The sequence below is a fragment of the Cygnus atratus genome, chromosome 16 (genome assembly GCF_013377495.2).
Source record: "Cygnus atratus isolate AKBS03 ecotype Queensland, Australia chromosome 16, CAtr_DNAZoo_HiC_assembly, whole genome shotgun sequence".
Classification (NCBI taxonomy): domain Eukaryota; kingdom Metazoa; phylum Chordata; class Aves; order Anseriformes; family Anatidae; genus Cygnus; species Cygnus atratus.
This window is the reverse complement of record NC_066377.1, coordinates 14,419,097-14,433,763: the sequence shown is the minus strand read 5'-3', so window position 1 is coordinate 14,433,763 and position 14,667 is coordinate 14,419,097. Positions and strand designations below refer to the sequence as shown.

General features: G+C 51.3%; 1 protein-coding gene across 5 annotated transcripts; it reads right to left on the bottom strand.

Moving 5' to 3' along the window:
• Positions 1-5,579: 5,579 nt before the first annotated feature.
• On the bottom strand, positions 5,580-14,370 carry MANBAL (mannosidase beta like). 5 transcript variants are annotated; one of them, XM_035548389.2, is made up of 5 exons: positions 14,282-14,319; positions 12,484-12,532; positions 11,141-11,221; positions 10,567-10,761; positions 5,580-8,054 (listed from the first exon to the last, which is right to left on the bottom strand). In XM_035548389.2, exons 4-5 carry the CDS (start codon positions 10,714-10,716, stop codon positions 7,947-7,949), a joined length of 258 nt encoding a protein of 85 aa, XP_035404282.1. In that variant the 5' UTR covers positions 10,717-10,761; positions 11,141-11,221; positions 12,484-12,532; positions 14,282-14,319; the 3' UTR covers positions 5,580-7,946. The 5 variants fall into 5 exon arrangements, with proteins under 5 accessions (XP_035404282.1, XP_035404278.1, XP_035404279.1 ...); XM_035548385.2 differs by lacking the exon at positions 11,141-11,221 and having other exon boundaries at positions 14,282-14,370; XM_035548386.2 differs by lacking the exons at positions 11,141-11,221; positions 14,282-14,319 and adding an exon at positions 12,899-13,007.
• Between the last annotated feature and the right edge of the window lie 297 nt (positions 14,371-14,667).

Below are 14,667 nucleotides of genomic sequence, written 5' to 3'. Positions count from 1 at the left end.
TTTGTCTTCAAACAGCCCAAGGCACGACTGTTTGGTTTTTCACCCAGCTAGGGACTCCAGTCTCTTTCCTAAAACTATTCTCTTCCTTCTCTTCACCTTTAAACACCACCAGAAAATAACACAGGGGGGAGGGGAGGAAGGCTATAGGGACTGAAACTAAGAGAAAAGCAGGTTCTTTCAAATTAAAATAATATTTATATATATCACCGAGTATTTCTGGTGGATCAATTCGCTGCACATCTTGGTTTCTTGTTAGAATACCACCTTGAGACAAGCACAGGTATGCTTGTGCTTTTTTTTTTTCCTGACCTTTAAGCAAGTTTCAGCAGGAAAAATAACTGCATGTGGTTTTTCCCCCTTTAGGCGTGCTGTGCACGGAGGGCGCGTTGCAGCACCCGGTGCCGCAGCGTTCCTCCCCAGCGAGCTCCGAGGCTCGGCCCCGCTGCTGGGGACACGCACACTGCCCGGGGCTGCAGAAGCCGCCGAGCTCCCAGAACGACCTGAGCCCCGTCCAAACCCTCCACGGGGCTCCTAAAATCTTCCTGCAAAGCAAAAGGGTGCCACTGGGGTCCCATAATTGATCCGAGTCCTGCCCTCCCCAGCGTAGCCGGGGATTTACAACAAAACAGCCATTCATCTCCAGCCAGGTTTATTTTTAAGCATCCCTTTGGCAAGCACGAATAAGTTTTGTTTCATGGATTCCGTTCCTGAGGCTAGCTGCATTTTGCACACTGCAAATCCCTAATATATTTGCATGAATTATTACTATTAATAATACAATGGCTGTGTTCGAGATGCTGGACAGACGCAGAAGCAGCCACGGCTGTGTCCCCGAGCTTTACGGTCTTGCAAAGAGTGAGTGTGCGCGGCAGCAGCCGGTCAGCATCAGGAGAGCTGCAGTGACGAGCTCAGGGGCTGACTTAGGCGTACCGAGGGGGATTGACCAGAAGGACTGTCAAGGCACGAGCTATGTGGCAATATTTCATGGCAGAAATACTAATTCTGGCCAGTCTGCCCTGCACCGAGCACTGGGACAGCAAGAGCAGCGCAGCAAGAGCTGGTGTCTGGCAGGCTGCGTGATGAAGGGGGCAGTGGAGGAGAAGTCACCAGGAGGGCTCAGGACCCATCCTGTCACTTGGCACGGTGACAATCTGCTGCGCTGGGGACCCTCAACCCCGGCACCGAACTGCACGAGCCAGGAAACCTCACTGCAAAGTGCCCCGGGGACCAGGACCGCTGGAAGCCACGGACTTGTCCCCATCTGATAAGAAGGCACCAAGTTCAGCAGCTCCGTGTGCTCAGGGCAGCCACAACATTCCCTGTCGGGCTTCGGACTGATAAAGCACAACGTTTTGCTAAGATCTGAACTAAGCATCTTGGAACACCTCACTCAGGCAAAAATCCGACACTTTCCACTTCTCGCCTCAGTCCAGGAGAAAAGCAGCCCACGAAACATTAGCATTTCCCAGCGGTGGAAATTCTGCTTTTTGGCCAGCCTCGGCATCAGCAGCAGAGAGCGGTTCAGAGGAGCTCAGGGAGAAGCGTCCAGATGAGATTTATGACCCTCTTTCCAGCCGCTTTGCGAGCGGGGCAGCTGGGGAACACTCCCAGCCGCCGGGCGGTTCAAAGCTCTTGCGGTCACCCTGGCGCAACAATCCCCGGAGCCGAGGGCGTGTGCGGGGACGTGGTGCTGGGACACCCCTGGGGGGCAGAGGAGCCCCCAGGGCACCCGTCTGGGCTGCTCGAGGTCCGGCAGGCGGCTGCGACCTGCGTTAAGCGGAGCTGGCGCAGACACGAGGGTGTTTCCCCTGAATCGCCCAGCGCCGGTCCTTTGAGCGAGGGACGGGCCGAGGAGGCCAAAGTCTGAATCTGACAAATTTAAACCACATGACGTTCGGATCCACGCTCGGTTTATGGTGAACTAAACAAGGGGGGAGGCAGGGGAACAGTTGGCAGCTTCCCCGCGTCTCTCAAAACCTGCAGTTCTCATCACCTCGGAGCCCAGACACCCGGGGATGCTCGGACGTCTGCTCCAGCCACCCAAAGGAGCAGCTGCAGTGCCAGGAGCACCCACCCGTGGAGCCCACAGCCCGGGGCACCCTGGCACCCAGGGACACTCAAAGCCGGGGGGACACGACCAGGCCAGCTCCTGGCCCGAGCAGGGCGCAGCCACCCCCAGGAAGCAGCCGGAGCCTGGCACTGACACAGCCGCCAGGTCCCCGAGTGAGGGGAGCGGCTGCGCCCTGCAGCAGCTCGCCCGTCCCGCGCCGCCTGTCGTACTCTGGACTTTGGCTTTGCGTGAGAGGGATTTACAGGCTCGGGGTGGCTTTCGCACAAGCAGCGGCCAGAGGGAAGGCGGTAGGAACTGGCTTTGGAGCCAAGGACACCTGGGCGGTAGCCTCAGCTCGGACAAGATGCGCGATGCCAGGCCAGTGCCGCTGCCAGTGTGGAACCAGAGCTGGCACACAGAGACCCCCGGGACCTTTTGGTTAGGAAGGAGGGGACGACAGTCCAGGGTCAGGTTCCGCAAATAAGGAATGCTGCATTTAGCATGGAAATAGGACATCAGTAAAGCCTAGCACTGGGGATGACAGCGCCTCGACTTGAAAAGGCGTGAGGAACTGAGAGACCCTCACCCCCTCCACCCGCAGCATCCCCCACCTGGCAGCTGAGCTCTTCAGGTGCTACAGAGACGTCAGCCAGGCAGGAGATGTTTTTACAAAGGAAGCAAAACAGACGTGGTCCAAAGCGGGCTTGCCTTGTACCTACCTGCCAAAAAGGACGCCAGAGCACACGGGGGACAAGCTACCACGGGCTGCAAAGCAGAGAAACTAGAATTAAAAACAGGCTCCTTCTCTCCGGGCTGGCTGATCGCACCTCAGACAGCAGCGTGGTTATGTGGGTGGGAGGAAGGCTGGCCCCGAGCCACGGAGGAACCTGTCAGCCTCCGCTCCAACCACCCGCTGCGGTGCGCCGAGGGACTGCGGGCGTCTGCTGCGTGGCTGCTCACACCTCCGGCGCGCAAGGTGCAAAGAGCATCAAAGCCACACAGGGGACTTCGGGCGCCCAATGGAACTGGGCAAGCTCAGAGGAGGGAAGCAAACACTGCGAGAGGTTTGGGGTTGCACAACACCGATGCGTGCGTGCTGGCGAGGAACGGATCTGAACGGGCGGCGCGAAGCGGCGCAGCAGCATCGCACTGGTGTAGCGCAAGAGCTTGGGAGCGTAATATTTAATTGCTTTAACTCCTCGTAGCTCAAGGGTAGGCTGAGGTGCGTGGCACGGCTGCCTGGGTGCACCTGGGGTTCCCAGGACAGAGAGCTGCCTTTTCCCCAGTTATGCTGAAAAAATAGTCAGGGAAGGGGAACAAGCTCAAGGGGCTGATCACAGGCGACACCCTTCTTCCTCCTGGGCTGCTTTCTCTCCACGTTCTTTCTTTATATCAGTCCTTGCAAAGCGAGGCGATACTTGCAGCCTGTCACTGGCAGTTAAAATTCAGCTGCAAGGACTGAAGAACTGCAATGGACATCAGCCTACAGGGTGGAAACACCAAGGGGGTGCTTGGGGATGAACTGAAGTGACAGAAAGGCCACAGATTGGGGAGAACAACTTGAAACATGGGAAAGTGAGCTGAATTTCAAGGGAGAGACGGGAAGCCGAGCTCATCGTCCTGCAATTGCCAGCCCAAGCAAGAGCCATTTTAGACAGACCAGCTACTGCACTAGTCCATATAGCAAACGCCACAAAACAGCCCCCAAAACAGTCACAAACTACCAGGTACCAGAGAAGAGCAGGAGCTTTCACCTGCAATAACTGGCAATTTCAGAAGAAATGCCCAAGCAAACACTGGCTAGCACCGGCATCTCTTGCAAGACAATGCCAGCCGAATCATCCCTTCTGGTCTGGGGAGGATGAGGAGGGTCAGATCCCTCCAAACTGCCAAATCTGGCAGTCAACCTAATCATCAAACAAGCACGCGTGCTCCCTATGCCATCACTCTCCATTCATCATCCCATTTTCTCGCTGTAGTCAGTCCCTGATGCCTCATGAGTTTAATGAGCAAACTAACTAAATCAATACAGCCATCTTGATCCCCACAGGCCGCGGGCTGTGAACAACAGAATGTCTGCCTGGAAAACGCGTCTGCCTGTTAGAGGGGCTCCCGAGAGGGAAGGCCAGCACCCCAGCTCTTCGGACATCTCCGCCTAGGCTGGCCAAAAATTAACACGTGCATGTTCAGTCCTGCCCTGGGAAACAGAGGTACTGACCAGCTCCTCCCCTCCTACAGCCTCGTTTTCTCCTGAAGTATCACATACAGCCTTGATGCCCCCTGAAATCCAGGCACTGGAGGGATGTTTTTGCATTCTTGATGACAGGGAAATCGTCTTAGCTGATAGCCTCTTCAAGGGGCCGACTGGCAAACATCAGTCCTCTTCAAAGACGGCCTCGGGCTCTTCAGCTCCTGTCAGCAGGGAACCTCACCGGAGTACCTCTGAAGCAGAGAGAAACTTGTGTATGAGTAGGAAAGTAAATTAGGTCTGAACAAGATTAACAGGGATTTAATTGAACTATGTGAACTGGAACTCCAGTCACGAGCTACTTATTAGGCTGTCTCAGGGGATTGTGCTGCTTGCACCGGAGGAGCACAAGGATGCATTGTGAATGAGACAGCTCACGGGGACAGCGACGGCCACGGCTCCCAAGATGAGTGGCCGGAAAAGGAGACCTGCCTGAATGCAACCAAAAACGAAGCAAAAAGATGTCTCAAATCCCAGCCATGTTTCTTCTTCTTGGCCTGTTGAGGGAAAGGAACTTGGTACTGCCCATCAGCAGAGGAAGCCCAGCTCCCGGGCTCTGGCCAGGAGCACGAGGCGCAGTTCACAGAGGTGCTGCTGGCTGCCTCGTATCTGGAGGCAGACATCTGAAAGCCTCCCCTTCAATAAAAGGGACTTAATGAAGTCTTCAGCTCCCTTTGGGATGTTAATTACAAAACAGCCTGGAGAAAAGTGCTTGGGAATTAAAGGACTTACCACGCTAGTCCTTTCCTTTCCTTTCCTGGTGAGGGAACCGACCGTGGCACTTGCCAGAGCTCGCCTGCTCTTCCCACAGCCCAAGAGCGGCCACCAGGCAGCTCCTTGCTCCAGCCACGGAAACCTGAGCTACACTCACACACCGAGGAGCTTGTGAAAAACCCTATTATCAATCTGCTGAATCCCCATCTAATCCCCTGCTCATATTACTAACAAACGCTGCCTTTAGTTTGGAACCTTCAGGTGGGCTCTTGGAGCCAAACTCTCTCATGAGAGGCAAATTAATTTAGCCATTGCACCATTTCCTCCTGCCAGGAAGGTGAAGGTGTTCTGGGAGATTGCTTGCTACCTCCAAGTCAAACACAAATACACGCATGCCTGAAAGTATTAACTAACCAATTTCTCACAGATTAAAGGATCTCAAAGGCTTTCCCTTAATGGATCGCTTTTTATGAATAGGTTATTTATGTCTCTGTGTTCCAATATTCTGAGAGCTCTGGCAGCTTTCACAGTAAACGCACAGAAAGAAGCAGCAAAGTTCAAAAAAGGTTTTTTGTAAACAAAGATATTCAGGTTGTATTTATTACACATTTCAACAAAAACTAAAATACACGGGACACTGGTAATTTCTAAAGACATAGTGTAAGTTCAGTTAACAAATACATTGAAATAGGTATCAAGCTGTTAGAAACAGAGTGGAAATACAACACAATCCCACTTCCCCTTGACAAAATGAACCCCCAATGTCCATGATTTCCACTTAGCAATGAGCAATTAAGCCTCTAGACAGCTAGACAAAGATGTTGATGTAGTAGCCTGCCATTCCAGGGTAACCACACAGGGCTCATCCCTAACTGGTTCTCGGCTGTGGAAGCACTTCTGTATTTTGGGTAATGTGTGCACTACTCTTTCAATATTTACAGTTCTGTGAGAACAAAGCAATAGAACCCACCTTTAGGTAACCTGCAGAAAGACCGAGTTGTTAGATAAAACAACCACCATCCTCATTTACTAAAAAGGAAGTGATTTACAGTACCTATCCAGGGAAGGGCAACACTTTTCTTTCCCCTGCAGATCACGGACAGGAGCACAAGCCCGTAATGGAAACTCACAGCACAATATTGTTCTTTGTTATTTGCGTGGGAAATTTTTGTAATGTTTCTTTGTACTGAGAACTCAAAGCATCTTTAGAGTGCTTGTGTCTCACATGCTTTGTTCTGTTCTCCTAGTATTGCCTTTAAGTAGTTCAAAAAAAAAAAAAAGGGCTGAATTTCAAGCAGCGCTCTAAGCTGGATTTTAAGGAGCGCGATGGCATCAGCATTCTGGTTAAGAGAAGCAGAGAACGTGGAGCAGGGAAGCAGTAAGGGGCTGGAATCAAACTGGCACTGGGATCCACCTGGCTCACCCACCAAAAGCAGGAAGGAGCAGAAAATACGGCCTTTTGCAAACCGATGGCTTCTGCAGACGTGCTGCTAGGCTTCTGTTAGAGACCACACGCAGCACAGCGCTGCTGCCGTACCCAGGCTCACACGGCATTTGTGAATTGAGGACGGGAGTCTACGTATGCAAAAAGGATCGCAGACTTGCAGCCCCGCCAGAGAACCCTTTCCTTCAAAGCCGCTCTGAACCCTGGGTGCGCCTAAAACAGCAGGTTCTCCTCCCATTGACTCATTCGTGATCAAACAAACCAAGATGTGAGCTGGCATCAGGAAGCTTGAGCTGCCCTACAGAGACTCCGTGGCTACGTCACCACCTATCTCTTTCCAGTCCTGTCTAGCCATATTTAAATCTAATACTAGATTGTCCCTGGCCCTGGAGAGCCAGAGCCTGAAGGAACACAGCGTATACGTCTCTTGCCATAGAGTCATGCTACACAGCCAGCTTACCGCACCTCCTCAGGCTGAGATCCTATTTAACTTCAGGAAAGAAATCACCAAGAGGAGACGCAGCATACTGTGTAGCAGGTATGGCTGGGAGGGTGTTTGCAAATTCAACAAACCCCAGCTGTGTTGAAATGGAGCACATGGTTAAGGCTGAGCTAGCTCACAGGAAGGTTTATAAACAGCACGGCTAGGCAGTGCTGGTTGATGCATGCCAAACGCAGCACTTCAAGTCCCCCACCTCAGAGCACCTTTTCTCCAACAGGCAGTATCGGGTCTTTCCAACCTTCCAAGAACATCCCATTACGCTAAGCATTAAGCACCTTCCAGAACGGTGATTCCTGTAGTCACTGCAGTCTCCACCACAATCTCAACTCCCTGAAAGACTCCTGCTTTCAGGAAAGGGAATAGAAAGGAAGAGTACATGGGTGGGGAATAAGAAAGAGGTAGCGACGCTGAGGAAATGAAAGCTTTCATCTACAGCAGTCTGGCATCTGATGAGTTATTACCTAAAGAATTAAAGAATATGACAAAGCCATTATTATTGAGCTGTAAAATGCAGCTATGTATTTCAGACTAGATGACAACAGAGATGAATGCAAAGCTATGTAGTGTGGTATCCTTGATCCATTTGATCCTTCTGCCTTCAAAAAATACAACACAAACCGGTATCCAAAGTAGCAAACCCATGCTCCACCTTCCACGGGGACTGTTCTACAAATCCTGGCCAGCATCAAGTAGATAGGACAAGCCTCTCCACCCATCAAAAATGACAGAAGTCACTTTGATGGTGACTGATAAATTAATCATGTCAAATGAAGTCCTGGATATGTGAAGTCCTCTTTGCTTTAAAAAAAAAAAAAATCTAAGGCAGAAGCCCTTCCCTTCCACTTTTATAAGTTCCTCTCCCTTGTCCCTGAAAGCTAAAGCATGGCAATGCCAGAAAACCATTTAACATAGTTAGTTGCCTTTGATGTCATCTCTGAGGAAGCATGATTACAGGTGATTTGTCTTTTGAGGTTCGTTGGTCAAGCCTTTATCGTTTCTTCTTTGTTTCTTTCTTGGGTTTCTTGCTTATCTGCGGGGCAGTTGCCTTTGGCTTCTTCACTGTCTCTGATGTCTTCGGCTCAAAACTGTCCGAGTCCTACAGGAATCAATTAAGAAACAGTCAGTGACTTCTTAACAGTTTGCTGACAGCTCACTTTGGGAATTTGTGTGCAAGCCAAAGGAACAAGTGCTGGGTATCTCTGTTGGAACACACCTATATCAAACCGAGCTGACATTTAATGAGACTTGAGCAGCACCATGTCTGCTTCTTCTGCATGTGCTGTTTGAGGAGTGCAAGTTCATGCCCAGAAACAGCTTGCTACCAGAGAAGCTGTTGTAAGCGTAAGTGTCTAAATCAGGCTTTGGAGAAACACAGTACCCCAATTTTAACGGCAGAAAGAAAACCAACACTAAATGAAAACTATTCAAACTGGGAAAATGAAAAGCCACCATAAAAATCACCAGTATGCGTGGCAACATGCCATAGGTATTTCTGCAAAATGTTAAGCCTCATCCGGTGCAAGACAAAAAGTAATCCTCAAAACAGTAGTAAGAACGTCAAGTTCAGAGCCACTAAACCAAGCCTGAAATTCAGGGAGGGAACCAAAGGCAAAGCTCTCTTCACCTGGCCTAACAAGGAGTCCTCAGGTATCCAGCTTGCTTCCTTCAGGGGAGATGACAGATAATACTTCAGCCATGGGAAATAAAGTCTACTTATCTTGTAAAAACATAAGGGAGCAGCGCCAGTCTCATCTGAGAAAGCGCACACACACAGATTGCCTCCTTCCATTAAATGCATTTGAGTACAAATATTGCCTTAGCATCTTGGTTTCTATCAGTCAGAGCTTGCCAACTGGAAAAGGACACACAGAAAATGGCAGAGCAAGACGTGCTAGTTTCAAGCTTCCAAGACAGAGCTCCAGATAACAGAGGGGAAGGCAAGTATCTGACAGGATCCTTTTAATCAAGGAGCTCTGTTCAAACACCTCTCAAGTCACCGGGCTATTACAGCTCACATCTGTGTGGCTTTCCAAGGAAGGAGATTTGGCTGGCGTTCCAAAGGCTGTAATCAGCGCGCAGGGAGCTGGCAGGCTCTGGAGAAATGGAGCAACATGCAGTTATTACTCAAGGATGCAGCATGGTGCTGCCATAAAGCGAACACTGCTGCCTTCTAATGTTCAAACCAAGGTAGTCTCCAAAGCCTGAAGCCTCCGAAACAGAGAAGCCGATCTGTACCCTACCTGGACTCGAGCACCATTCCCAAGGTTTGGAGGGATAGTCTTTCTTGTTTATTGTCTCGGAAATTAATCACAAGGGCAGAACATCAATAGGACAGCATGGAGAAAAAAAAAAAGAGCATGCAAACAACAAAGGATGACCTTAAACAGGAACAGGTCCTTGAGCTTTATCACTTTAATTGGAGGCTTGGTCTTCAGCTTCCCACTTCAAACTAAAACCGTCACTCTTCCCAGCTTTCAAGAACAGCCATAAATTCATAAAGGGAAGCGACGGACTCAGATGGATGGGCTCTGGTGGCTGCAGCAGGCCTAGCAGAAGGGAGCGTGCACCCAGGCCAGGGCATCGGGAATCCAGTGCATCAACACACCTCCACATCCCGCTGACAGTTAAAGGTGGAAGTTGGGCCATGAACTGTCCTGCTTGAGCTAGAAAGGAAAATCTCGCTCTGCCCTCTCTGTTGTATGGTTTTAACCCCCCAGACCGCTGTTATCAGAACACATCGGCCAGAGCCTTTTTCCTTCGCACTGTGCCTCACCCTCAGGCATTCCCTTCTCCAGCTACCCTAGCCATACTTTCTCTCCTACAAGCTTCTTTACAAGACAGGTAACATCAATGCCACGTGCTGCTGAAAATCTCCATGCTTCCTCTGCACAAGAGGGAGCAAACGCCAATAGAGCCTGACATCAAAGCTTTCCATTCTGAGTTGTTACTGAAAACAATACCATGCACATTTAGAGAAAACCTGAATCAAACCAACAAACTTGCAGGCTGAAATACTGCCGGCTCCACCAACACGAGCGCGACCAAGCTCCTGGGGCTCTTTTATCACAACAGCTGGGTGGATGCGGGTCACCCCACTGTGGCCCAATTTAAAGTAAACAGAAGATGGAATCAGAGCCCTGTAGCTCACCTCAACCTTTGACTTTAACATTCTCTTCTGCTAACAGCAAACGGCTCCCTGCACGCTTGCACAGGATTGGGCGCCAGGACTGAAAACTGCCTTCTTGGCATTCGAATACACTCGAACTTTCACCTGTACCTTGTTTCCAAAAATCATACGCAAACAAGAGCCCTAAGCCATTTTCTGACAGGCAGGCCCTGCAAAGGGGACGCCCTGCCTGGCAATTAATAGAGCAAATCAGCAGTAGGATGATAACGTGGGCTTGGGACCGAAGTATTCTTGTGTGCGATCAGGAACAGCACGCACACCCAGCGGGAGGTGGGAAAGCTAGAAGGAAGGAAAGAGAACGAGCTGTGGATCATTAGTTCTGGGGCAGACTATCGTGTCTCCACCAGCTCTGACATGTTCCCTCCCATCCGATTTTCTGTGATTCTGTGCATCTATAACAACGTTAAAGAACACTGCTTACTGTCTTATGGGACTTTGAAACTGGCAGGATTATGGCTAACACGCAGATAAGCTGGAAAATGGCTCCGAAGAAGAGTCCATAGCGTAGCACGTTCTCCATGAATGTGGGCTCGGGGATCTCAGGTGGGGAGAAATCCAACTCAGCAGCCATAGTGGAAACACCTTTCTCCTCCAGTGCTCTCAGGAAGACTGGTTTCTACGGGAAAGAAAAAAAGAGTACTTATTTACATCGTGTGTTCTGGCGTTACTTTCCAGCAGCAGAAAATTACAGGCTACCTTATGGGGTTTGCTGAAGATAACCTTTGAATATCACCACAGTACGTTGGTACAGATACAGACGCAACCACAAAGAGGGAAATGAAGCTCGCATTCATTTGGATGCTCGTCTTTCTCTACCTGCCTAAGAAAGTAGCCCTCAAACATGAGTTTTAGTCCATTTGCAGGTGAGGGGAAAACAAGCAAAATATGACAGATGGCCATAACACAATAAAGGAAAGCTTAAAAAGCAAGAAGATACCTCTCCCTGAGGCCGATCATGCATGCAAGATGAATGCCAATTATTCATTTTCACTTACGTTGTACGTGTAATCACAGCCTTGTTGTTTTAGATGTTGTACAAAACCCAACGTTTTAGATAAAGCACACAGAGAGCAGATCTGCTGAAGAGAGGGGGATGAGTTCAATGTTTAACTACAAACAGTGCGTTAGCGGATGGTTACAGGAAGCCCCACATACCTCGCAGCGGTCACACAGGAAGTTTGTGTCAGAGTTAAATATTGATCTCCCAGGTCCCCAGCTAGATTTTCAGCCACTCCCTCCCTTCCTTTTCCTAATGGAGTTATCGCTTCATCCTACAAATGACTAATGGCTCGCTATAATAACCGAGAACCCTCCCTCCAGAATTGCTCAAGTACGCCACAGAAAGTCACAAAAGGGAAATTCAATTCTTCTGAGACACCACCAGAACTCAGCTGCGATTACTCTTACTTGGTTTTCCTGATCTGCATGATTCAGTCGTGTGCTTATTGAATCAGCACTCCTTGTTTATACACACAGTTCTCTCTTGGCTTTCGTTTGTTTTTCATGTTACTAAAGGCTGGGTGCAAGATTGTGCTGCACGCACGTTCCACTTGGAGGGCAGTAACCTGTCTCCCAGAATTTATCCATCTCCAAAGCAGGCTTTGCATTTCTTACGCTACGAGGAGATTTCTACAGCCTGCAGATGTGACCGAGTTCAGAAGGACGGTAAACGCAGAGTATAACTTGAATAAAGTTGTAATTGATAAATTGAAGAAAAAAATCAACAACTCTGTGCTGTCACAGACAGAGGCAAATGTCACCTGGGTACAAACTAAAAGGAGCGGTATATAAATCACAAGCAATAATAATTATTTTCTTTTAATTCAGCTGAAGTATGGGATCTTATTTTGGATTGAAAAAGACAGCAAAAGTATTCCCAACTGCATTTGATATCTCCTTTGAATCAGGATATAATTTAATATCTCCTTTGAATCAGGAGATAAGAACAGGTGACCTCCCGCGGTCTGTACTTCAGTGAGGAGAAAAAAAACCACACACTTCAAATTCTGACTGAATTCACGATCCGTGCATGAAGCTGGAATACGCACCGGGCCATGCAGGCTCACAGATCTCAGTGCAGACCCAAGGAGGGGACTGGGCTTAGGACAGCATCAGCAAAGCATGCGTAAATGTAATTCACTCCTAACTGCCCTCAGCCTGTAAAATTACCCTTCCTCTAATCTACCAAGGCAGCAGTTCCTAAGCAAGAATCACGGAAAACTTCAGCCTTGAGCTGTATTTTGTCTGGGTTTTACTTATTGGGACACCTTTAGAAAACTTCATTCTTGCTCCCACTCTTCCTAAGCAGAGCAGGAAGGCACGTTGCTTCTCTCCTCACCTGGGGTTTTTTTGGCACGAGCTGCTACCGACAGTCCTGATTCACACACCTGAAACACCAACACACCAACACAAATCAGAAAAGGGAACTGACACATAGACAACAAAACCCAAAATCCCCGTCCTCGTATTCCGCCAGTCACCCTTCCCTTTCCTGCTTCATCTCTCGTTAGGGCGTTATTAATTTTGTAAATATCCCCAGTGACGTGAGCAGCGCCGAGCGCCCAGGTGGCAGCACGGCGTGGCGGCCTGCGAACACAACCCACGCAGCACGCCCCGCGCTGACACCACGCTGCAGCTACCGCAGCAGTCACAGCCGGCGCCCCGCGGGAGAGCCGCTCATTTTGCTGCTATCAGCGGAGCTGAACTAATACAAGGAAAAAAAAAAAATCCCTGCTTTGAAAAGACTCCCAGACCTGCACGCTGAAGGAGGTTAACCCTCACGCGAAGCAGCAGGTCCAAGTTACACGTGTCAGGATGCCCAAAGAGCAGCGGGGAGCCAGGCTCGGTACCAGGCACGCCTCCTGCAGCGCACACAAAACGAGGAGGGAGTTTTCTCACCCAGGGAGCTACCTCGTCACGCTCTGCCTGGCGGCCAATGCAACAGGTCCCTGAGCGATAGTTGGCTCTTCCTCCCTCTTCCAGGGAGGCTACAATTTCACCATCTCTTCCCTTGCTAACATCTCTTCTTCTCCACAGGCTCAGCCACCTTTTTCCCCAGACGGCCTAGCCTGTTACCTATACCTAAAGTAAATGTTCTTAGGCTGTATTTAAAGGTTTATACTCCTCTGGCAAAAGACATAAGCGTATGACACAGCATGGCCCTCCCCAGTTCTCCCAGTTGGTTTAACAGTAGGTATCGCCTCCCCCCCCAGGCCTTGCTGGCTCACTGGAACACACCAGTGGAAGCAGGTAAAAACACAGCTGAACCGCACTAAAGGAACTGACTTTGATTATTTGTTTAAAACTACTCTTAGGGCTTTAGAGCAAGCTAGCTGCTGCCACCCACAAGTACATCTTCCTGCAGCACAGCCAGAGCCGCACCACGGAATCAGCGTGGGGCTGCAGGGCCCTGGCTCGAGGCTTTGCTCAGTGCCACTCGGGGGCAGAATCGGGCCCGACGATAAAGAACCTCGTGCTTTCAGGCTCAGGGCCATACACGAGCCACCCCAGCAGGGGCAGATAAAACCTTTCCTTCTGCTGTCCCGCGCCTCCCAGCAGGCACCCCCAAGCCCCACCACTGCGTACAATGCCTAACACAGGACAAGGCCGCAGGAGCACTTCACGTAACACACACTGGATCCCTCTCGAGGCGCCAAGGCTCAGCACAGAGCACAGGAGGCTGAGAGCGCTGGGGCTGCCCAGCCTGCAGAAGGCTCTGGGGGGACCTCACTGTGACCTTTCAGTACTTGGAGGGGGCTGATAAAAAAGCAGGAGAGCGACTCTGTTCTCAAGCGGATATCGACAGGACGCGGGGGAACGGCTTTAAACTGAAGGAGGGGAGATTTAGCTCAGAGGTTAGGAGGAAATTCTTCCCTCAGAGGGCGCTGAGGCCCTGGCACAGGCCGCCCGGAGGAGCTGTGGGTGCCCCAGCCCCGGGGGCCTTCCAGGCCAGGCTGCACGAGGCCCTGAGCGACCCGGCCTAGCGGGAGCCGCCCCTGCCCGCGGCAGCAGCCGGGCGCTCCCTCCCGCTCCGTGACGGAGCCCGCAGGGCCCGGCCCGCTCCGCCGCGACCCCCCGGGTCCCCCCGGCCCCTCCCGGCCCCCGCTCGGCGCCCCCCAGGCCCCGCCGCCCCTCACCGCCCGCTCGCCGCCAGGCCAGGCCGCGCCGCCCCGGAAGCGCTTCCCGCCTCGGCCCGCCCCTAGCAACCGCCCGGGGCCGCCCGGTTGCTAAGGGCGGCCTGCCCGGCCGCGCCCAGCGCCCACCCCCCCTCCAGCCTCGGGCACGGCGGTGGCCGCCCGGAGCCGCCGGGTCCTGGCCCCCCGCCCCGCAGTCCCCTCCTCAGCCGGGGGGGTTTGGTTCTGCTTCCTCGGACTCCCGGGCAGCGATAGTTAAGCCTCCCGCTGCTGCTTTGCTCCCGCCTGGGTTTCTTTCTTTCTTTCTTTTCCCCCGCCCGGCTCTGAAATGGAGATGCCTCGATGAGATGAGCTATAAAGGGGGAAAACTGGCTTGTGCTGTGCTTTGT

Coding starts and splice junctions, on each gene's coding strand:
- MANBAL (XM_035548385.2), bottom strand. CDS start 10,716: ATGGCTGCTGAGTTGGATTTCTCCCCACCTGAGATCCCCGAGCCCACA. Junction 8,055..10,566: donor TTTCAAAGTCCCATAAGACA/GTAAGCAGTGTT, acceptor TGATTCCTGTAG/GACTCGGACAGTTTTGAGCC.